The 22761-nt window shown below is 40.2% G+C and overlaps 1 protein-coding gene across 4 annotated transcripts in view; it reads left to right on the top strand.

The window, feature by feature from the left end:
* Nucleotides 1-22761, top strand: part of kcnh5b (potassium voltage-gated channel, subfamily H (eag-related), member 5b) — a 62504-nt gene that overhangs the window by 29469 nt on the left and 10274 nt on the right. For all 4 annotated transcript variants that reach the window (XM_025055376.1, XM_008315487.3, XM_008315479.3 and 1 more), the window contains exons 9-12: nucleotides 12421-12620; nucleotides 13889-13948; nucleotides 14611-14803; nucleotides 20467-20663. In XM_025055376.1, the coding sequence (XP_024911144.1) occupies nucleotides 12421-12620; nucleotides 13889-13948; nucleotides 14611-14803; nucleotides 20467-20663 (650 nt within the window). The remainder of the gene's footprint in view (nucleotides 1-12420; nucleotides 12621-13888; nucleotides 13949-14610; nucleotides 14804-20466; nucleotides 20664-22761) is intronic.

Below are 22761 nucleotides of genomic sequence, written 5' to 3'. Positions count from 1 at the left end.
TAATGTTCATCATGGTTTAATTGTGGATGTTTTGTGCTGAAGGCATTTAAGAGTCTTTATTTTTCTCAGGAGCTTTAAATTATATTCTGTAGTCCAAGGCAGCTGGTTTGTTTTTATAATGCTATTTTATTGTGTAATCAGTAGGGATGTCCGATAATATCGGCCTGATATTAGCATATTTTGTAATATCTATAAGAATCATTATCGGTTTTTCCTCTGATAATGAAAACCCGATGCACGCAATGCCTGGGTTTGGCCAAGTGATGTGTATAGTTTATTGCCCCGGCGACAGAGCAGTCAGATGCCTCAGTGTTCTGAGGAACTTTTATTGAAACACAATTGCAGTAACGTGTTCTAAACTCCTTTATTGCTCTCAAACCAGCTTCTCCAAAAACGCCTTTTCCTTCTCTACCACATCCACCACACCTCCTCACTCCCCTTACCATACCCGTAACTGTTAACGCCTTCATAACATGTGAACACAGAACATTATGAACGATAAAGAAGCCTCTAGTCACTAGATGACAGCATTGTAGCTCATTTTATTAATCTGTTTTAATACTCAGGGGGTTGTATGAAGAATGCTGGTGCCAGCAACTCTTACAGTGGTTTGTACAGATAAATAAATAAATATTACCAGGCTCTTAATAGTATTTACATTCTGTCCCCTGGGGGCAGAAAATAATTGAGAAATGCTCTTTCAACCCATCACCTTAGTGAGCAGGCAACACTTAACTTCCACCACTGCCCCCCATATCGGTATTGGTTGATATCGGAATCAAAGTGTATATCGTATATTGGCAAAAAGTAAATATCAGACACCCTTAGTAATCATTTAAAACCATTCTGTTGCTTCAAGAAGTGTTAAATAAAAGATAAACCATTCTCGCTGCTTGCGTAACAATGTCCATATCCTGGAGGAGAAACTTTTTCTTGTGGGTCCATCAATTATTAAACTGTTTGCACAGTCTGCAAAACTAATAGTGAAGACTATCGCAGTGAAAATCCACTTCTTTTCCTTCCACTGTGGGCCCTGGAGGCTCTGACAAACACCACAGCCGTATTTATCTCACAGCTCTGAGGTTAACGTAGCTCGTCCACACTCAGCCTTTCCCCTGACACAGTGTGAATCCTCGGTGGAGTATTGAACACATGTAGCAGCTCTGCATTGGCTCTTTAACTCCTCATCTCATGTGTCTAATGTCATGTTTGTTGTTGTTGTGTGATTTGGTGATGGTATGTTTCCTCCTGTTAACTCCTCGGCCTGCTTCTCAACATGCTGTACATTATTCAAAACGTCAGTTTCTGATGGTTGATGGTTTATCTCAAGATACAAATGTGATGTTTGTACGTGTGAGGCTGCTGATATAGAGACACAAAACACTGAAAACATCAGTTTGACATGAGATTGGAGTCTTATCAGGGGTTTTTGGGGACCAGCCAGTCAGCATACATACTGCTCATTTTGAGCATGCATTGTGTGTTGGAGAACAGGAGACAATAGAGGAAGCTCTCATGCACAAGCTGGAGCTAATATGTTGTTAGCTTGTAAATACTTAACAGTGAGCCAAGAGAGCTCCATGCTCATCTATGTACAACAAATCTAATCTGACATAAAACATCATCACCAAATCCAAGCCTGCTCACCCCCTCAGTCTCTTTACTAGAGAAAATAATTCAATGTCTTTACTGACACCTACTGAAGCTATTTTGTCACTAGTTAATTCTAGTATACCTGTAAATGTTCACAGTAATTATTTTTGTCAAAACTCTTAAAATGACAGAGGAGAACATTTCAAATTATTTTGTGTTCTTTTTAAGGTGTCCTGATACTCAGTACTGCGAAAATTCCTATGAGCACAGAACGATGTGCTCGCAAAAACCCTCATTCAATTTTAATGTAGATTTACCTGTAAATAATATTAGAATTTTGAAACTGCCAAGGAAGCCTTTTTCCTCTACTAATCACTTTGTTTATTTTTAACAAACTGCTGTGTTTTGATGCTTTGAGTCTGGTTTGTCCCAGATGAGGAGTTGAGTATCTGGGACAAACCAGAGCCTCCCTGAGAGCCGTGCTCTAAACCCTTTTGCTTACTTTTGGTAGAAGTGGATGATAAACACTCTGGCTGTTTGTGCAGTAGTAAACAAAAGACTGACAGGATTTACTCTTCAGTGTCTGTTCCTTTTTTGCTGTGACTGATCATAAGTGCCCTGATCTCCACAAGTGAGAACTGAGGGAGAGACACGCTTCACTGTGGTTTAGTAGATCTTTCTGAGAGGAACATCACTGTGTTACAACGTGGATCAGTTTAAGACACTGGCAGAGCTGCAGCACAGATAAAAATAAGACTGTACTGTGTGTTATTAAGGCAGACAATTCAGATGGGTTTAAAAGTTTGAAAAAATTAGTTGGTAAATAATTAACAGATGCATTCAAGGACAACTGGCGTTAGACATCCAAAATTTCTGCCTGGAAGCCTCAAATATTTCCCTCAAATGTTCTGGAGCTTTGTGTGGGAACATAGTCGAACTGAAAAGACAGAAATAGACACAGATTGTTGCCGAGGAGCTGCAGGGGAGGAAAGTGACAGATGAGTGAAGAGAGATTGAAGAGTAAAAACTGAAGACCATCCTTGGGTCAGGGTTTAAGTTCTCCTCTAACCCACATCTTCTTATTCACAGTTATTTCACGTGACAAACGTTGTGCGACTGTGACAGGACCAATCAACCACCTCTGTCCCTCTTTCACCCTGATTGACCTCATCTTCAACCATGGTGACACTCTGACATGTGAAGTTTAAAGTCGACGATTCTGACACTAGGTGGCGCTGACACTTTGATAGTTCAACCTTGTGATAGATAAAAAATGAAGAAAATGATTTTTCTAAAGTCAAGTCTTTGTTTATGTTCGTTCTGTATTGTTAACCGTTGGAAGCATAACATCTCCAGAAGCAAAAAAATATGACACCAGAACATCTAAAGCTGTGTCGATTTTAGGGTTCTTGAATTCTGCAGAACCAAAATAATGTCTTTGGCCAATGTTGCGCATCCACAGTTAATGCTTCTGTGCCTGCACAAGAAGAAAAGGCGGCTGACTCACTGTATTTTACTGACTTAGCAGACGTGCGATCTAAAGTGCCAAATATGCATAAATGGTCTGTAATTGTATAGCGCTTTCCTGAATCTTGATGACCCAAACATTTGGAACCAACCGTGTTTCTTTAATCTATGAATGAACAGTAATCCATAAATAGCCTAAATTCTGTCAGTGCAGCATCTTTCATTGTTTTTTACTGACACTTGCTCATTTTCTGCTGAGTTTAAAGGAAAAAAAACACCTGTAGTTTCAGTTTGAGAATAAATGTAAAGAATAATGGGTGAAGTGTCTATAAAGCATTTATGAAGCAGCAGAGCCAGGAATTTAATGTGAGGGGACACTCCTGTGTTTTTTTACATTTCTCTGATGCTGTGTAAAGTCAGCAGCACAGATGCCAAAGGCAAATGGAACCACTTGCTCATCCTCGATGCTCATGCAGCACAATTCTGCAGTGTAGCATGCAACAATACTGACTGTCTTTATATCAGTGCTGCCTGAACTGAGATGAGTAAGGAGGAGGAAACAGGCTTTCATTGTTGAATATTAACCCACTGGGGTTAAATGTGGTTCACAGACATGTTTTAAACTGTTTCTTTGCCTACAGTATATACCTGATTATGGTTACGTGGTTGATAAAAATAAGGATCAGCAGACCTGTGGGTACATGGTACATGGACCCAGAAGTGAAAGCACTTTCAAGTTGTTATGTCTGCTTGAAAGAAAATGAAACTTAAGGATGGTTCACTGAAGCTCTGTGCTCAGTCGGGGGTGTAGTAGAACAGGCCTCCAAAAAATAGGGTCTGAGTTTTCTGTTAGGCCAAGTACGGTTTGACTGGTTTAAAATGTTATTATGATGTGAAGTTTAAACAGCTAGCCAAACTGAAAGATTCATGTGAAGGTCCAAAACAACAAGACCTCACCTCAAACAAAGACAACTCTGAAAACACAAAAGTTATATGCGAGTATCTAACGTAAACATGTTTTTAAATCAGTAATTGAAAATCTTGTACCTAGTAGAACTACAGAGCCGGACAGTAAATCTGACCTAACCTTTAGATGAGACCACAGAGCCCGTTAATTTAGCAGAATCCTGACATGCATTGTGTCCCCTTGTTAATGCAGTGAACTGTAACTGACTTGTTAGCACCAGCGCCTTCTTCCTGTGCTGCACTTTAAAGCTGTGTGGAGCTTCAGCTGCAGCTTCTCATGGCTTCTCTGTGGTGTTAACCCTCCTCACCCCTCTGATCCACCTGTCCCATTAAATCACACTCACATCTCTCCTCTGTCTGTCATTAGAGAACAAACTCTAGTGGGAGAAGACAGATGCTAATGAGACCAAAGAAGATAAACAGGCTGGGTGATGCTCTGAGCTTAGTTCATATACATTTAAGGTAAATGTGCTCTGTCTGCTCTCTCCTCACAGTTTCCAGTGGGTGTAGTTGACTGTAACCAACGCTGTGGTCATCATGTTTGTCAACATTTAGATGGAAGGCTCATAATTCAGTGTAAATGGTTCAAAATCATGGGTTGATCCTGTATTATATCAACCGTTCAGACGGCTGGTTGTGTTTTAACTACATAGCAGAGATTAATTGTGCATACTTTGGTACACTTGAGTACCATCTGAGCTGTACTTAAAAGTCCAACCTATTGGTGACTGGAGTGGTCCACCGTCTGATTGAGAATCCTGTCAGGACAACACACCTTTACTCCCTCCCCTATCTCTGTCATCCCTCTGTCATCTGATTGGTCCACTCAGACATTCGTTCTTTTTTTTCCCCCTCTCCTTTACCTTTCATTATTTCACTTCGTTATTTATAAACAACTCACCATGGAATCAGTGGATTGATTGTTAGCCTGTGGAGGAGAAGTTCTCAGACCTAATCCTTTCAACCCTTGTTTAAAAAAATTACGGTTTATGTTCAACTTCCCATGATACTGCTCCATATCATGTGCTGATGTTTGTATCCACAAGCTCTCTAAAAAAGGTCAAATGAAAAGGTTCTGTTTGTGTACTTACTGTAGTGTTGAACATAATCTAGGCTTTATAGTGTTTCCAATATTCTCACTATGTTTTATTTTCTTTGTTGCGGAGACGCTGTTGAAAAAACATATTTAGTTTTGAAATGTTTCACGTTTTACGTTATTATGTGTCAAAACAAGACAATCTTCGGACCATTAATAAAGGGGAGTAAAAGCACCAGCATTGCACCCTGGATGTGTGTAAAGATTAAAATAAACAAAGTAGAAACAGAAATATTTAATGACTCCACTGTAACATAAACTTGTTAACGAACAGCCTAGCAGCAGATTGTCATCTACAGAGACGACTTTTTTTCAGCTTTCTTCTCCAAAGTGACCTGTCAACAGAATTTTTTTCAACTTTTTGAAGCTTTTTTCTGCCTTTAATGTTGAATCTGTGCATCTTATGCTCCGTCCTCAGGAGGTTGCATCACCATCCACACTTTCACATCGTCCTATTCTCTTTCATCAGGCTACTGTCCTCTGCTCTGCAGCTGCTGAAAGTCACAGAGGAGCTCCCCGAAACCGAATGCTGTACACCGAGCTTGAGGGTGGTGGCAGTGTGGGGGCACCTTGGGGGAACTGAATAATAAATGTAAAACCCAGAGTATAGTTTTCACACTTTCCTTGCAATGTTTCTATCAGAACTTCTTTGAGCCAAAAGAGGTTTACAACAAATAACCCTGGCGCAACAGAATGCTCTCATGAACGTGAGGAGGTTTTTTTCTCTTGCTGAATATAAAGCAGGTAGAACTGCGGCAGAACAACAATGGCTACAGGGCAACATAAATGCCTGGAGAGAAAATATTTTGCAAAAGAAATCCAATCTCTGCAATGTTTGTGTTTGTTGATATGGTTTCAAGTCCAGAGAAAAGAAGATTCTAGTATAGTCTTTGTTGGTGCTGCGGCTCCAATACAGTCAAATTAACACCATTTGCAATTGGTACCTGACTCCTTCAGAACCTGTTTCGACTAAACAGCTCTTTCCAAATATAGCTGTATTTCTTTTATTGCAAACAGTCTCCTGGCCCCAGCATTTACTTGACATATTTCTATATTAATAATTCAATAATTTGGATTAATCACAGGTTTAACTTACATCAGCCTGTTGTTATGTGTCATGCAGTTCCATCAATATACATAAAAATATTAATTTGGGAATTAATAAATGATTAACTGTGATTGAATGAATAATGAATAATCGCTATCACAACTAATCATGATTAATCATTAATTCATAGCTACAATTTGATTAATCAGGTCCAAACTTTAAAACTTCTGACAAAATCTTTGCCCAGAAAATGCTGAAGTTCAATATTTTATGAGAAAAAGTCCAGGTAATATTGCCACAGAAAAATTCACAACACTATACCCATCAGTGTGTGTTGCTGACAGTTGATAGACAGTCGTCTGATTCCCACTGAGGCCTGTCATGAGAATATGTTTTCAGGACATTTAATGGCACAGAGCAGGTAAAGAAAATCACCTCAGCTCTCTTCCCTCTGACCTGACTCACTTAACCTGTTGACATGGCAACTGCAGAGGAAGCCAAACCGTGCTGTGACAGTAAATACAGTACCAGTGCTGTCAACCTGGAAACATTGTGATTCCTGTTTCGGGTTTTTGTTGTTAACTTTAGCTGAAAATGGAAAACCTGCTTTTTGGTGCCTGGAGATGTACATGTCGTTACCGTTGGCAAAACAAGCTTCCATGTCCTTTTCTCTCTTGTTTCCAGTAGGACATGTTTCGTCTGTACAGAGAGGTTTGTGTGAGATGTTGAATAAGTAAAATCTAATTTATCAGCATCTTTGAACGTGTGCTCAGTGTTCACATGCAACTTAAGAGAAGAGAAAGTGAACATTAACAGAAGTGAATTTTTAAGCAGGATTACTCCAGAGCACAGTCATTTATTTTTAATGTCAGTCTCTTCTTCTTATTTAACCAGTGCTGTGTGAATCACAGGGGGTTCAGGCTTGTTCAGATCCACACTCACACACATTTCCGTTAGTCAGATGTGGCAAATTTGAACCCATCTCTGTGGGTTTCTCCTCTGAGCAGAGCAGTCACTTCCATTTTTATTCTTTCAGAAACAAAGATTTTGGGCTTTGAATGGGAGCCAGTGAGGGGTTTGTAGTACAATAGGGATAATTAGATAAGGCTGGTGCCAGGAGCGTGATAGATTGATCCTGCTCAGGAATAATTGCTGACAGAAGGTGCAAACAGTTCCAGGATCTGATCACCTCCAGAGGGTGAGCTTTCAGCGATGCTCTTCACTTGTTTCACCTGCTGCTCGGAGTCACTGCAGGGCAAAAACTGTAAAAGTCACTTCTCATGATCTCATTCTCTGTCTCTTATGTCTCTGACCTTGTGAAACTTTATACTCCAGCACAATCACTTAGCTCAGCTGATCTGTCTCTTTCAATTACCCCTGTCATTCAGCTGAAAGACAGGGGGCACAGGGCTTTCTCAGTTGTTTCTCCCAAACTGTGGAGCGAGTTGCCCCTCCAGGTCAGGTTTGCCCCCCTCTTGACTGTTCCGAAGTCTTAAAAACTCATCCGTTTTGCTGTTCCTACCAGACTCTGTGTGAGTGACTTTGTGTTGGATGTGTTTTATAGCTTATACAAACTTTGTTTCCTGTTGTTTATAGCTTTTATTTGTGTTTTCTAGTTTTTACTTCTGTTCTCTGTGTAATAGCTTTTAATTGTGTTCTTTTGTTTTATTTCTTTTGTCTATTATTTTACTTATTACTGTTTGTACTATAAAGCATTTTGGATCCCTACAACCTCAGTTCTCCCTGAGCCTCCAAATAGAGCTGGAGTCAGACGACACCAGCAGCTTGAAGGTCGATCAATGTCTGCTGCAAGAGTCATCTGATGCTAATGCCTCGTACAACAGACCCAGTTGTGAAGGCAAATCATCAAGGACTAAAATATGAGATGGACAGATAGCAACAGTGACAGCTACTGTTGACACAAATGTTGAACGAAACCGTTGGGGCTGTGAAGTGTCTCCCTCTGCTCCCATTTACAGGGGACACTGTATAAGAACAATGAGAAACTGAACAGAAAATAATAATTCCCCAGCTTCAGACAAAGCAGTGTCTGATTAACTGCTGCCTCTTGTGGTGATTTGGGGTTAAGGCTGCATATGAAGCTTAACTTTCATTATCTCATAAGTGTCAGGGCGAGTGTCTGTACCATGGTCAACAAATATTTGCCAAATCAAATCTCCTGTAGCTCAGAATTGATTTTTAGAAAAAAAAAGAAAGAAATAGCTGCAAGTATAGACGCCCCCTAGGGGTAGTGAAAGATGAGTTCTCATTAAATTGTTCAAATTGAGCCTTTAAATCATCTTGAACATCCCTGACAGTGACCTGCTGACCCGGTGCGTTCAACGTCCCCTTCCTCATATATTGACCACAGTTCTCCTCCAGTGAAACATATTGTCTTTACCAGCAGACTTGGATGCTGCTTCACTTCTATGACTTCATTACTCTTGCTCAGGCCTGGGGCCTGGGGGGCCCCTCAGGAAAGCCCACTGTGGCCTCGACGGCCTTGTTACCTTCAGCAGCAAAGGCTCAGGAGAGCATTTTGTTTGTGCTCTCTTTTAATTTGGTCCCATTAGTGAAAGTGCAACACTTTGTCTTTTACACTACAAAACACTGACTTAAGAAAAAATAAACACACACACAGAGTCTGTTGAAGAGAAATGAGAGATGTTCTGTTTACTGATGTTTAATCATAATTGTTACATTTATGTACATTTTGAGGCATTTTTGGACATTCTTTTCTATGTGTTATTGTGTGTGTCAGAAGACTTTAACCTCGTGATCAAGTCACATTCAGTCATCATTTAGTCTAGTCTGATCAGTGAGTGATGATGTAAAGATGCAATAACAACTAAAACTCATGCAGATACCCACAAGACCCAGGTGCATTATGGGAGCTTTTGTTCATGGTGACATGTTACAGTGTTGGTCCCTGGGGGCGGCAGAAGTATGTTTACTTACTTATTCCTACGACTGCTTCTTTATTACTTCTCTCTCCTTTCCTATTTCTCTTGTTTTCTACTTTTCTACCTTTGTTTACACTTGTATTTATTCTTGTTGTAGTATTTCTTGTTCTACTTCTTTTCATGGTTGACTTCATGTTCTCATGCTCCACTATTTTTACTAATCTACCGTGGAATGGAAACAATAATTGGCTATGTGGGCCTTATCTTCCAGCCAGAACATTTCTCGTTTCTCGTTCTCATTCTTGTTGAAGTTCTTGTGTTTCTTGTCCCAATTGGAAAATGAGCCTGTTACCCGTTTTGTCCATTTTTCAAATGAGCACAAAATCAGAAATGGGAAGACATTTTTTGAATTTTGGTTTTGGAAACAAATATGTGAAAAATGACTTGTTATTTCTTTTTTTAGTTTTGGTTTTATTTGGAAACACAATGAAGGACTGATATGTGGATTAACTGTATCTCTTCCTGTTCTTAATCCTCTGAATGCTCCTCTTACTCTTCTTTTTCTTCTTCTTCTCATTTTTTCTTATTTGTTCTTCTTTTTCCAGTTCTTCTTCTATCCCCTTCTATATCCTTTGCTTTACTTCAGGCATTACATTACTTCAGTAAAACTTCTTCTACCTTTGGTTTCTCTTTCATCATCTCTTCAGTAAAACTTCTTCTACCTTTGGTTTTTGCCCTCTTGTTATTATTTACCTCTTCAGCTTCTCCCTCCTGTTCAAAATATGTTGTTGCTTCACTTATTCTCCTTCACCCATTCTCCTACTACATGTTTTATTCTGTTTCTATTTTTAGTCCAACTTCCTCCACCTTTTCTGCTTCTGTCTCTTTTTTTTTTCCTATTCAACTCCCTTCCATTTGTTTCTGCTGATCCTCACTAACCTGCTGGCTGCAGTTGTTACAGTTGCTCTTTAGGTGCAATTTTTATTGAGCAACTTTCACGGTGTGTTAAATCTTCCTGGTGATCGTCGCAGATTTTCACCTGCTCTCTGTGTCTGCAGCATTTGATCAAGATGGACACAGACGTTAGTCTTGCAGCAGCTGGTGAAAAGACCATTACTTTGACTTGATGAAAAGAAAAGTAAACGCTCTGCAGGTTAGAGAAGAAAAACCTAATTGATCCAGTTAGAAGAACAATTACTGTGTTTGTGTGTGTGACTCACTCATCACCAGGATTCCTCTGCAGATTCTCCAGTCAATATTAATTTGCAGACAATCAGCCAGAATGTTTCACTTTACCCAGAGAGCTGTGAAGCACGATTACTGCTCATCAGAACACATTTATACTCCAGTCTTTTTTAATTTTCTTTTTTTTCTCCAGCTGGTTGATGCCTATGGCTGTGTGTGTGTGTTTGTGTTTTGTTGTGTATGTGTGTACACACTGTCTTGTCAGTGTGCGATGTGTTGTGATGGAGCCTCCTGCAGACTTGGCTCACTGAGCACTAAATGGACTGAGATCGATGGCTGCTGAAGAGGAAGGTGGTGTCTTTAAAAGCTCTGCATGAGTCAGGGGAGAGGGTGATGCAGTTTTCTTTGTTTATGTTAGCTTTGCTGTTGTGTTATCTCGGTGGTCTCAGGGGTCCACTGTAGATAATGGTTTGTTGGTAGAGAGTGTAAATATGACACCATAGACTCTACATAAATAATGGACAGAACTGAAAGGTGTGACATGGACCACAAATGTTTTAGGAAAATGATTGGTCAGGGTCTCAAACTCCTGGCTAATTCCTCCTAATGTAATTTTGACAGGTAATCATTAATTAATTAGGGCCAGAGTAGTGCAGCAGTAGGACCCCAGCCTTCCACCAGAAGGTTCTGGGTCTGAAACCACCTAGTTCCCAAATCCCACCTTCGGTTGCATCAGGAAGAGCATCTTGTACTGCTGAGAAATCCATGTCCAAGTTCCTGGGAAAAGAGTAGGCTAGACATGATCATAGGTCTGTATATATTTCTAACATCAGCCTCTGCATCAGTGGAACTTTCAGTGGTCATGGAGACCATCACAGATGATGGATCTGAAGCTTTGGTTGATACCAGTCTGATGATCTTTTTCCCCTGTGACACGTTGAGTCCATCATTTATTGTTCCCATAAAACAGCTGGAACTGGGACCACAGAAAGTTTCCATTGTCTTTTGGTCCATCTCAGACGATCTAAGGTCCAGAGAACCTTAGCAGCAGCACATTGATCATGTTCTTTCGCCAACACACACCGTCATCATCCTCTGGTTTAAAGAAAACAAAATCCAGAGACTAACTTGAACTACATGTTCCCCCTCAGACTCTAAACAGTTCCTTGAAAACTTTTTGCAGAAAATGCAGTCTTTGTTCTCGTTACCCCCTTCACAGTCTGTTTTTCTCTTTGAGAGATGCCACACTTCACTCGTTTGACCAGTGACCCGTTTACACTGACCAGAGATTTTCTTCACTTTTACATGGTTTCATGACCTGGACCCACATCCTGGGATTACTAGGACTTTCATCAACTCTCTCCACATCATTACAAACATAGAAGGTGTGCGTGTGTGTGTGTGTTCATCCAATTAAAGCCTGACTGTTTGCTGCAGGTGAGAGCACTGTCTCTAGATCTCATTTCCACCTCAGTGAAGTGGTCAAAGTCCTTCTTTTTCAGCTAACAAGGTCCTGGAAAAGGTCCTGTAGAAGGTTATGGAAATGCTGCAGCGTTACTTACACTGTTTTTGGTTTTCCAGCTCTGATCTGTACTGTGATCTGTACTGTGTCCATGCAGAGACAGGAAAGGAGCAGAATAGTTGAAATAAAGAAGTTATGTTTGAACAGGTATAAACATCATGATGAGAAAAGAAATCACAGTTGAGTCAAATCAGACACAGGAATAATAACACACACGTACTCTCTCTGTTGGCAGTTTATTAGCTGTCTGGCTAAAAAGGAAAATGAGAAGGTAGTGCAGGATGTGGAGAAGGTGGTGGAAGTGATGGTGCTGCTGCCTATTTCTGGTGAGGTCTCTATGGAAACAGTGAAGTGGCAGCAGCGGTGGAGTTAAGACCAGGCTGGGGAAAAACAATGGCTTTAACTTTGAAAAAGTACAAGGAGGAGGAAACAGCTCATAATTGCTCTTTAGACAAAAATGATGGCTACTTCAGTCTGATGAGACAACCATGTCTCCTCCTCCTCCATCCTTTTTATTCCCCTGAGGAGTGGAATTGGCAGTAACTCTAAAGAATAAACAAGATCAGATCCTATAATATACACTAGAGTAATTCTTTGTACTAACAGGTATTCTGGGATGAATCCATGTTTGTCTCCGTAGCTCTGCTGTACGCCACTATCTTTGGAAACGTCACCACCATCTTCCAGCAAATGTACGCCAACACCAACCGCTACCACGAGATGCTCAACAACGTCAGGGACTTCCTGAAGCTCTACCAGGTTCCCAAGGGTCTGAGTGAGCGGGTCATGGACTACATCGTCTCCACCTGGTCCATGTCTAAAGGCATCGACACGGAGAAGGTGAGACTCAAAGAACCACTCAGATTATTTACTAAAAATAAAAGACACCGTTTCTTCTAAGTGCGAAGAAACTTTTAGGTCAGAAAACATCAGTTTGTAAACCACTTACTCTCCCACACCAAGGTCCATGGAGACAATCAGCATTTTTATCTCTCTGCCACACAGGAGCTTCCGTCCTCCAGCTGCTTTGTTGGGATTGTTTCGTCACTTGGGTGAAACTAACTGCAGGTTTGCTACAAAACTGCTTCAACAACTGCTGAGTTTTTATATAATACCAAATGAACATAGAAGAAGGCGGAGAGTTAAAGTCAAATTCCTCACAGCAATGTTCTACAAGAGCAGACAAATTGGTACAAATAACTAATGGATTGTGTAAAGGCAGTCATTATTTAGCCAAGAAATAGTTTTCTGATAAATTCAGATGTTCAAGAAGAAACTTTTGGTTCAGCTTAAACATAAATTCTCTGTTTTGTCCTAACCACTCCTTTTTTTTTAGTGTTGTTATTGATTAAAGGATAAGTGAGCTTTTTGATCCCACGTAGACCTCTGGTTAATTGTGTGTGTGTCTGTCCATTTATCAATGATTTTTTTTCTCCTGGTCGTTTCTCCACCTCCTGCTGCTGCTGTAGTTTATTTTTCCAAATAATTTCTGCAGAGATAATTATAACCTCCTGAGGAGACATACGGCGAGTCTCCTGCTCAGCCTCAGTGAAAACACCACCCAGTCAGAACTGGGGCCAATTAGTGTGTATGTTCTGTCACTGTGGGAGTCATTACACTCGCACACACACTTAGCTGTTTAACTGATACACACCTGAAAAGCACTATTCACCACATCCTCTCATGTCGTACACTGTAAACAGAGCTGAGGTCAGTTTTATTTATTTATTTATTTTCTCTCTCTCTGAAACCTTAATCCTGACTTAAATGAACTCAGACTGGTGTTTGTTTGTCTGTCTGTTTGTTTTTTGTAGCAGTTGTCTGCTTTGTTTATAATTATGTTGGTTCACCTCTGCACTTCACTGATGCATAGTTTACCAGGGTTTCATTCAAAATTAAAATGACCTCTGACCCCTGATGGCCAACAGATAAACAGGCTAAACTTCAGTCAACTGTTTTTACTGTAATGAAGCCTCGAAGGAGAAAACAGGAGGAGAAGGAGGGGGAATGTTGGGTCTATGCTCTGCAGCAGCTGCTCTGCTTCTTCCTGCTTTGTTTATTTGCTGATGTCAGACTTTTTGTCTCCTTGGTGTCTTTTTGTCTTGCAGGTCTTATCTATTTGTCCAAAAGACATGAGAGCAGACATCTGTGTCCATCTCAACAGGAAGGTAGGAGACTGGCCTGCACAGTTCACTTCACTTTCAACTGTGCTTCATGTTTGACTTTGACTTGGTTGAATTTCTAGAACGGTCCCATGCTGGTCTAAAAGACTCCTTGTTGCTCTTCTATATTTGCTGATACCTGAATCTAAAATCATTTTGAAGCTGTCAGTGGGGTCAGAACAAAACTCTCTTTCTTGACAAAAACCAAGGATTTATTTAACAAAAAAGAAGTGATGTGTAGTGGGTTGACTTTACCAATTTATCAGAAATGGCTAACACTAACATAAAGTATAAGTGCTGTTTAAGTTATTAGTGCTGTGAAAGGTTTTTTTTTTTTTTGATAATTTCTTCGGCCATCATTCCAGTTATTTTCATGGATTAAAGAGTATAATTCTAAAAGATTTAAAGGTATTTTGGCCACAATTAGTGGCCCTAGTTAGACATCCAGATCCTTGTACTGGACGAACTGCTGCGACGTGAGGCACTGTTAGTGGACCGACCCCCGTTAGTGACCAGAATGTGGCTGAGCCTCCCACAGTTAAAGGCTGTTTTTTATACCTGTTTTTTTATTTAGTACTTTTTTAATCCACATAGACCAAACAGCCTTCTCTCAGAGTCTCATTTTCCTGTTCTGGTCCTAATTTCCTCGTCGTCCTGTCTTTGCTCAGGTGTTTAACGAACATCCAGCCTTCAGGTTAGCCAGTGACGGCTGCCTGCGCTCTCTGGCCGTAGAGTTCCAGACCATCCACTGCGCTCCTGGAGACCTGATATTCCACGCCGGGGAGAGTGTGGACACTCTGTGTTTTGTTGTGTCAGGGTCACTGGAAGTCATTCAGGATGATGAGGTCATTGCTATTCTAGGTAGGTGATGGAGGAATGTTTCAGAAACTGTTTCAGAAGATGTTTTCTCTCCGAATGAGGACGTAGGGCCGGCTTACTCTCCATCTGTTAATGTTATAGCTGTTGGAAAAATTATAAACATGTGAGAAATCTTGAAGTCATCTGCATAGAGGTTCACCAGATCTAAACCAGTTAGGTCCACGTTGGATTGATAAAATGATTTTTTACTTTAAAAATATTTTATCGCCTGGTACAAACTCCAATAGACAAAAAACATAAAAACAATTCTTTAAGTCTACTCAGACATGTGTTGGACTTCTGCTGCCATATGTGGTCATGATGTGACACATTAATAAGTCTAACCTAACAAGTTAAACTCAGAACTCACAAAATAACACCTTCAATTTATTAATTATTAATTATAATTGGCCAGCAGGTGTTCATCAACTCATACGTGTCTTTACACAAGTCAGTTTCCGTTTATAAAACACGTGTTTACTGTGATACAAACCAGTGAACATTAGGAGCCGTCACAGACCGAGGCTGTTGAGGATTAATTTAGCCTGTGACCAGTCCAGATACCAGTGATGAGCAGAAACCTCGGAATAGGGCCCTGTCCAATAGGTCTCGTAATAACTGCTGTCCCCTGGTGGACACTAAGTGACAAAGAAAAATTTTTGATGATGATTAGCAGCAGAAAACAAGGGCAAATGATTTGATGATTAGCAGCAGAAAACAAGGGCAGAGCTGCAGAGCACAGCTGTTAGGATGGTGTGGAAGTTTTTAAGAAACACACTCAGAGTGAGTACAAATCTTCACTGACAAGTGTTACATCATCCTGACTCTGTGAAGTGTCAAATTTACATGTTCCATCTTTCCTCTTAATATTTACAGAGCTATTGCATCACATTGGCAATAAAAGACAGTCGGCTTGGTTTGCTGGGAGACAATGTTTTTTCTTAATTACTGTCGGTTTTTATAGAGTCATAAAAGCAGAATTAAATGTTCTTTTAGCAAGTCTAGCTGGACATAATATACTTTGATTGTGCATTATTTAACCTGCAGTTTAATTAAGAGTTAAGTAAAGTAAAATTAAGAGTTTTGACAAATATCTCGTCAACCCAAAGCTAACATAAACTAGACCAGATTCATTGCAGAAATCCTCATGTTTCTTTGTTAATGTAAAACTTACTACTACATTTTCCTCCATTACTTGATATAATCTCTATTAACTGGCTGCAGCTACAGTAACTGCAGCAGCTCCAGCTGTAAGCTAGTGATCCATTATGTTAAAGCTATAGATCCCACTGCGACAGATAGTGATGCTCAGCAGCAGCAGCAACTGCAGCAGCATCCAGATAAAATCACTGCAGGAAACAGGAGAAGACTGGAGTAGAGAGGACATTAGAGTGATGAAATTCAGCAGATATGAGAGGAGAAAAAAGGAGGAGGAAAAAATGAACACAAATCAAATCAGAGCAGAAAAATATGTTTAGCAAGTGACAGGAATTTGAAAAGTGGGAGATAGAGTCTAGCTGTGGTGTCTCCAGGTCTTTAACCACGTCAAGAGCCCGAGTCAGAGATCAGACAGCATCAGTCACTGCTTCTAAAACACTTCAATTCCTGGGAATATATCAGCACTTTGAATTGAACTAAACAGGTCCAGGATCCACTCACTGAACAAGTAAATTGTGAATTAAATGTAACTAGAAGAGCTTTATATTTAATTTCATATCCTTTTTTTTTTTACATTTTTGTTTGATGCTGAGTTTTGGAGTTTTTCTAAGGTAACGCTGTAAGTATTAGATATTAGATTACACAGATTAGATATTTAATAGTTAAGGAAAAGGGCTAGGGAATTTGTCTATGTGAAGTACTCACAAAACAGAACAAAACACAGTGTGTGTGTGTCTGTGTGTCTGCATGATTTTAAAGCCAATGATTTCCCTTGGTTGAGCAGCCTCTGTCTCCTGAGGCTCCTACACTCCTCTGCTCTCATTAGTGTCTGCAGGCATCAGGTGAATACACACACACACACACACACAGCAGCTACTATATGTAATACAAACCAGTGCCCCTGAATATTTGTTTATTACAGCTCTTTAATTTTCTGCAGGTAGAAGCTGTAGGTATTCCTTTTCTCCAGGGAAGCAGTAAAATATCACACATACACACACAAAAACACACACTCCCGCAGTAACTAGACAATAGTGGCAGATCATGTAATTGTTCCTAAGTAATAACCCTCTAATTTTCCCTCGCCCTGACACAAACTCACTCCCGGACACAAGGTTTTGCTCAGCCTAAATAATGGGACACGTTTCCCTGCATGATGCGTGTTCTGTCTCCTCTGTCTTTTATTGCAGTGTTTTCCAACCCTACGGCAAACCACTGAACAAAAATCTCACAAAAAGTATATGTAATGAAATATAATAATTAACTTCCAGTTTAAATGACCTCATAATTGACTAAAATCTCGGCCTGTTTATTTGAAGACAACACTGATTTACTGGCAGGAATTCAAGAAAGAAAAGTAAAGAGCAAGACCGATACAAATACAAAATCATTCAGTCACATTCAAATTATTTTAGTAAAACCAATTGGTCTTTGGTTTTTATGAACACACAAACTATTAAATAAAAGATCGTTTTTAATTTCACATAAAAAAGTCTCAATTTCTCAGATTGTTTCATTTATTTTCATTCGACTAACTATAAATCCAATCTTCCATTTGTCCAAACCTGGCTCAGCCTGTGTCTCCTACAAAACCCAGGATGATACACCGGTTCTCTAAAGAACAGGAGAAAGCTCAGACAAAAACACAGAATCAAACACCAGGGAACCTTTTCACCCTTATTAAAAAAAAAAGATGATTCCGTCCGTGCTGAGAAAACCCACTTGCCCTGGTTCTTTGTTTTGCCGAAATGATGAGCTGATTAATTTCTTAATCCATTATTCATGTTCGGTTATGAGAAGGGGATTTTAGTCATGGCCGTGAATTCACACAGCAATATGTTCAGGCCCAGAGAGCAGCACGGCACCTGCAGCTGCGCACACACACACACACACACACAGTGGTACAGTAATAGGAATCTGTGCAGTGATGTTCAGATGTAGTGGAGATTAGAGAAGAAATCAAATTAAAGCTCAGACACTCCTCTGTCTTAAAGGTTTCTTCAGGACAAATCCAAAACATGTTGAAACAAATTCAGTTTTTAAAACTCCCTGTGAGACTTTAACTATTGTTTAATCAGCACCACAAGGTTAGGATTTAATACTGCTGAAGCTAAAAGTGCTAAAACTGCTGCCTTGAATTTTCACAGGTTGGGGGTTATTTTAATGCCCATATGTATAGTATAATGTCCATATAGGCTACTCCTGAGTCAAAGGTGTTCTGCAATTACCAGTGAAGTAGGATACAGGAGCTGGGATGAGCTAAAACGCAGCTTATAATAACTGCAAGGTAGAAAAGAGGAATAGAAAAACAAAATAATTATTAAACTTGAAAGAAAACATTAGGAAAATAAATTAAAGAAAAATAATAAGAAATGAAAAAAATAATCTTCATCCCAATATATATATATATATTTTACTTCATTTTGTTTATACAGTGGCAGTGTTACGTTGTTACATTGTTGATTCTGACCACCAGTAAAGATGAGGCCTGTGCTCCTCAGCTCTGTGTACTGAGGAGAGCAGACGCAGCAAAATGTAGTAATTAATGCTTTAATGATCCTAATTAATGTTCTCATTAGCTTCAGTGATGATGATGATGATGATGATGATGAATGTCCTGCTGGTCATAGTAATCCTCAAAAGAAAAACTCATGGAACAATTAATTTATCATAGAAATGTAACCAAAATTACCATAATGGAAAAGCTGTGGAGCATGGAGCTGTGATGAAGTCCATGACAGGAGGCGCTGGTGGACATGCTGGTCTTCACCCACTCACTTTAAAGGGATAATGACTTGAGGAGGGTTAGAGCAGCAGCAGCATCAGCAGCGAATACAGAAGTGATGTCCAGTCAGATGACGGAGCGCAGCAGAAACCTTCTCGCCCACAGCCAATTCCATTTTCTGCTGATGGAGGGTGGAGAAGGAGCGGGTGCAGCTCAGTGTGTTTATCATCAACGCATGTGTCAGGGGTTTGATCCCATTTCACCCACTGACCCTCGGCCTGACCTGACTGTCAGCTGTGAGAGTTCATCTGCCGCCGCAGCAGCTCCTGGTTTAGGTTGAGCTTTAGCAGATTTCATCAGCAGCAGTAGTTGCGGTAACCACGTTAGCAAAATTGTAGCACTTTGTGTCTCAGTGTGTACTCTTTTTTACTTCTCTGGCTGGGGCTTCTGGGCCTGTTTCATTCTACACTTGTACTATCACTAGTATCAAATCTCTGTGAGCAAAAAACTTCCAAAAATTATAATGATAAAATACTGCAAATGTGCCATTAAATATTTGTCTGGCTTAATTAATGTACGTGTAGACAAGATAATGTGTTAATGTGCCCGTCTCTACTCTTGAAAATTGAAACAGTAATCATTTTTCATTGTGTAAATATGAAAGTGAACATAAGAATTATTACGACTGGCACTTGCGTTTGCTAGTGTTAAGCATGTGATTGGTGGTTAAAGTTGTTGTTTTTTTACTTTTGAAGTGAGACACTCAGTGTTTCATTTAAAAACACTGATCAGGACATGACTGACTCTGGTTCAGATCCAGATCATGTATCTTCAAAAGAAACATTAATCTGACAGAATAATCAACCCGTGGTTTCTGAATGAACATAGTCAGACACAGAGTCTGGTGATGAAGTCAAAGCCTCAGACACTCCTTCTCTTCCTCCTCAACATTAACAGTTTTTGTAAGGTCGTGTTGGACTCCTTTCTTTCTTCCTGTGCGACCACCAGCTCCACGTCTGTGCTAATTGGCTGCTGCTGCTGCTGCTGCTGCTGCTGCTGCTACTACAACTACACTTGTTTCTCCAGGGAACTCATTCCAGACAAGCTCTGCTGCTGTTGCGCCAACCTTACTGTTGCATGTTCTCTGGGGCAAGGAAGCCTTCAGAGGCGAAGGAGGGTGGACTGAGGTGGGATTCACTGAGATGAGATCCTCTGGGTCTGGCCTACGTCTGATGTAGAGGCAGTGGTCAGAGTGGGCTGCTTTTAATCAGCTGTCAGAGGAGACTGGACTCATCTCATAACCTGCAGATGATCCTTGAATTGCGTGAATGAATCTCAGACAGAGAGAGAAGGTGCAGACGTGTCCTTTACCTTCATATCTACATGTGTTAACCTGCCTTTTATCATGTGATTTTTCAGATTAGGATAAGTGGCATCTGTTGTGAGTTACTTCAAATAACACAGTACAATGAGTACAATAACACATCTGGAAGAGGATGTGCTTCCTGTGAGAAGGAGACAAAAGCATTTGTCAAAAGCATTTCCACACATTGTTAATGCACAGAGTAAACAGAAAACAAATCGAGAAACATCAAGGGCAAACACATTGGCAGAAAACTCAGGACTGTGGGATCAGGAAGAAAAAAAATAAGCAGGGAAAGAATTGTTTGGAGAAATATTAGAATGTAAAAGCATAAAATGAGCACAATATGAAAATAAGTCAGGACTAAAATAAAACATCCACTGAAACCTGACCTTTTTATATTTACGCCCTCCTCTCCAGGTAAAGGCGACGTGTTCGGCGACGTCTTCTGGAAAGAAACCACTCTGGCTCACGCCTGTGCTAACGTCCGAGCGCTGACATACTGCGACCTCCACGTCATCAAGAGAGAAGCTCTGCTGAAGGTCCTGGAGTTCTACACCGCATTCGCCAACTCCTTCTCCCGCAACCTCTTCCTCACCTGCAACCTGCGCAAACGGGTAAATACACAAAATACACACACCTCATCCTGTGGGACCATGTCTTACTCTGTGGTAATACATTTGTTTGTGAAGTCAGTCGTTCTTCTTGCTGGTTGAGAACTCTGAGTCCTTGAACTCACCGGTTTTCCGTTGTCGGCAAGAAGAGCCTGAAATTTCCAGATTTCAACAAATGAGGAACTTTTAGTCTGCTTAAAACACGTCCTACCTGGATGTGTTTCACTCAGTGGAGCTTCTTTTGTGAATGGGCCAAAAGTGTTTTTGTTCTGGTTCATTACCATGTAACAAAAACCTTGGATTGTGTTCAAACTGCAGTCAAATGTGGCCCAAATCCATGGCCCATATGTGCGCTGTATCAGGTTTTTCACCAGCACAAATCTGTCTTTTCCTCAGCAGGTCTATAGTCAGACATATCTATGTCTGAGTCTGAACGCTCATGTCTGTGATCGATGTCACAGTTCTGTACCTGAGGGGCGGGGCTACTGCAAGATCAGATTTAAACCATTTAGAAAACAAACACGGCAGACACTGTTGATTGAGTTGGTATATTGTTGTAATGTTGCTGGTTCCCTTGAGGTGGAACAGTGAGAGGAGAACCAGCTGTCCTCAGTTTGGGGAAGGACACAGACTCTAACAAAGAGTTGAAGTTGATGATGTGTATTATCCACTTTTACTGCTGTAAATACTGCATACCATGTGCGCCACTTCAGAGACATACAGAGGTTTGATGAAGGCCATGTTTAAATTATGATGGGACTAATGAGTAGGGAGCGAAAAATGTGATATTTGGAACTGAGTATCTCAGTTATCCGAGTGTCTCGGTGCAAACGTAGTGCTTCCTGGTAAAGTTCAGATCTCCTAAAGTAAAGTAAAGTTTGTGTGGTCAAAAAGAAAACAAAAATCTGCAGCCAAATTTGACCTTTTTAGTTTCACGGCTCTTTAACTTTTGACATTTTTCTGATGAAAGAATCAGATGATTTTCGGATCAAACCTGCAGAGGTTCTTCTGAGCTTTGAAGCTGGCCCAGCTGTCAGTCAGCTGACACCATAGGTCTGTGAGGGAAATGAACATCAGTTTAAATGAGAGACGGCTGAGGAGTCCAAAGGGAAATCAAAGAGGAAAATCAGACACTGAAGTGCTGAAACCTGAAACCAGGAGTTGCAGCTCCATAGTTCTCAGATATGATTTAATTTAGAGGCAAGAACTTTGACCCAGTCCTGTCACCCTCCCATCTACATCTCTCTGGAATTATGTACATGCTTAATGATTGTCTCGGTGTGAAGCACATTTGTTTTGTTTGGTGTTTGTGGTGAGTTTGGAGTTGATCTGTTCTCTGGTTTCATCGTAATCATCTCCTGTTTCACTCGCTCACTCAGAATGAGCATTGATTTGAATGCACTTCATCTGTACAGTAACAATAGCTGTAATTGAAAACACACACACACACACACACACACACACACACACACACACACACACACCCGCACACACGTACTGTATATTGATCAAGTGTAATTTCCTAAATGCGGCCTGCACGTTTCAGTCAACAGCAAAGCTCCCCATCAACGCTGAGGTTAGCTTCTTTATATATGTTCATGTTTGGTGTCATCAAAAAACATCATCTGACATCATCCATTAAAAACTATCACTAGAATTAAAGAGGAGTTTGCAAAACCAAGTCAGTAATGACCAAAAGAAAACTCAAAAAACCACACGGACAAACAGAATACCACTTTGGAATAGTTATTAGTAAAAAAAAATTAAATAAATATTAGCTTCCAAATTTTCCCCAAAGATAACAGAAATAAAGTCCGAAATTATTTAAAAAATTAGGTTAGTCAATAAATAATATCACACAGAGAACTACAGTAGCTATAAGTAGCTAAATTAGCCAAGTTGCTAATTAAAACTTGGGCAAATATTAAAATGATACTTATAATAATACTTACAGTATAATGACATTTGTGTCTGATTGTTGCTACGTATTTGTGTGTGTATGTTTACTGTATATGAGGGGTGTGTGTAGGTTTGAGATTTGAGGGGAGGGGAGCGTTAGCCAAGGAAGGACTAAGTGAACAAACCAGGTCTAAGAGGTTTT

Source organism: Cynoglossus semilaevis, chromosome 1, assembly GCF_000523025.1.
Source record: "Cynoglossus semilaevis isolate Cse_v1.0 chromosome 1, Cse_v1.0, whole genome shotgun sequence".
In the NCBI taxonomy this organism is placed as follows: domain Eukaryota; kingdom Metazoa; phylum Chordata; class Actinopteri; order Pleuronectiformes; family Cynoglossidae; genus Cynoglossus; species Cynoglossus semilaevis.
The sequence above is the reverse complement of the archived record's forward strand: the minus strand, read 5'-3'. Positions and strand labels throughout refer to the sequence as shown.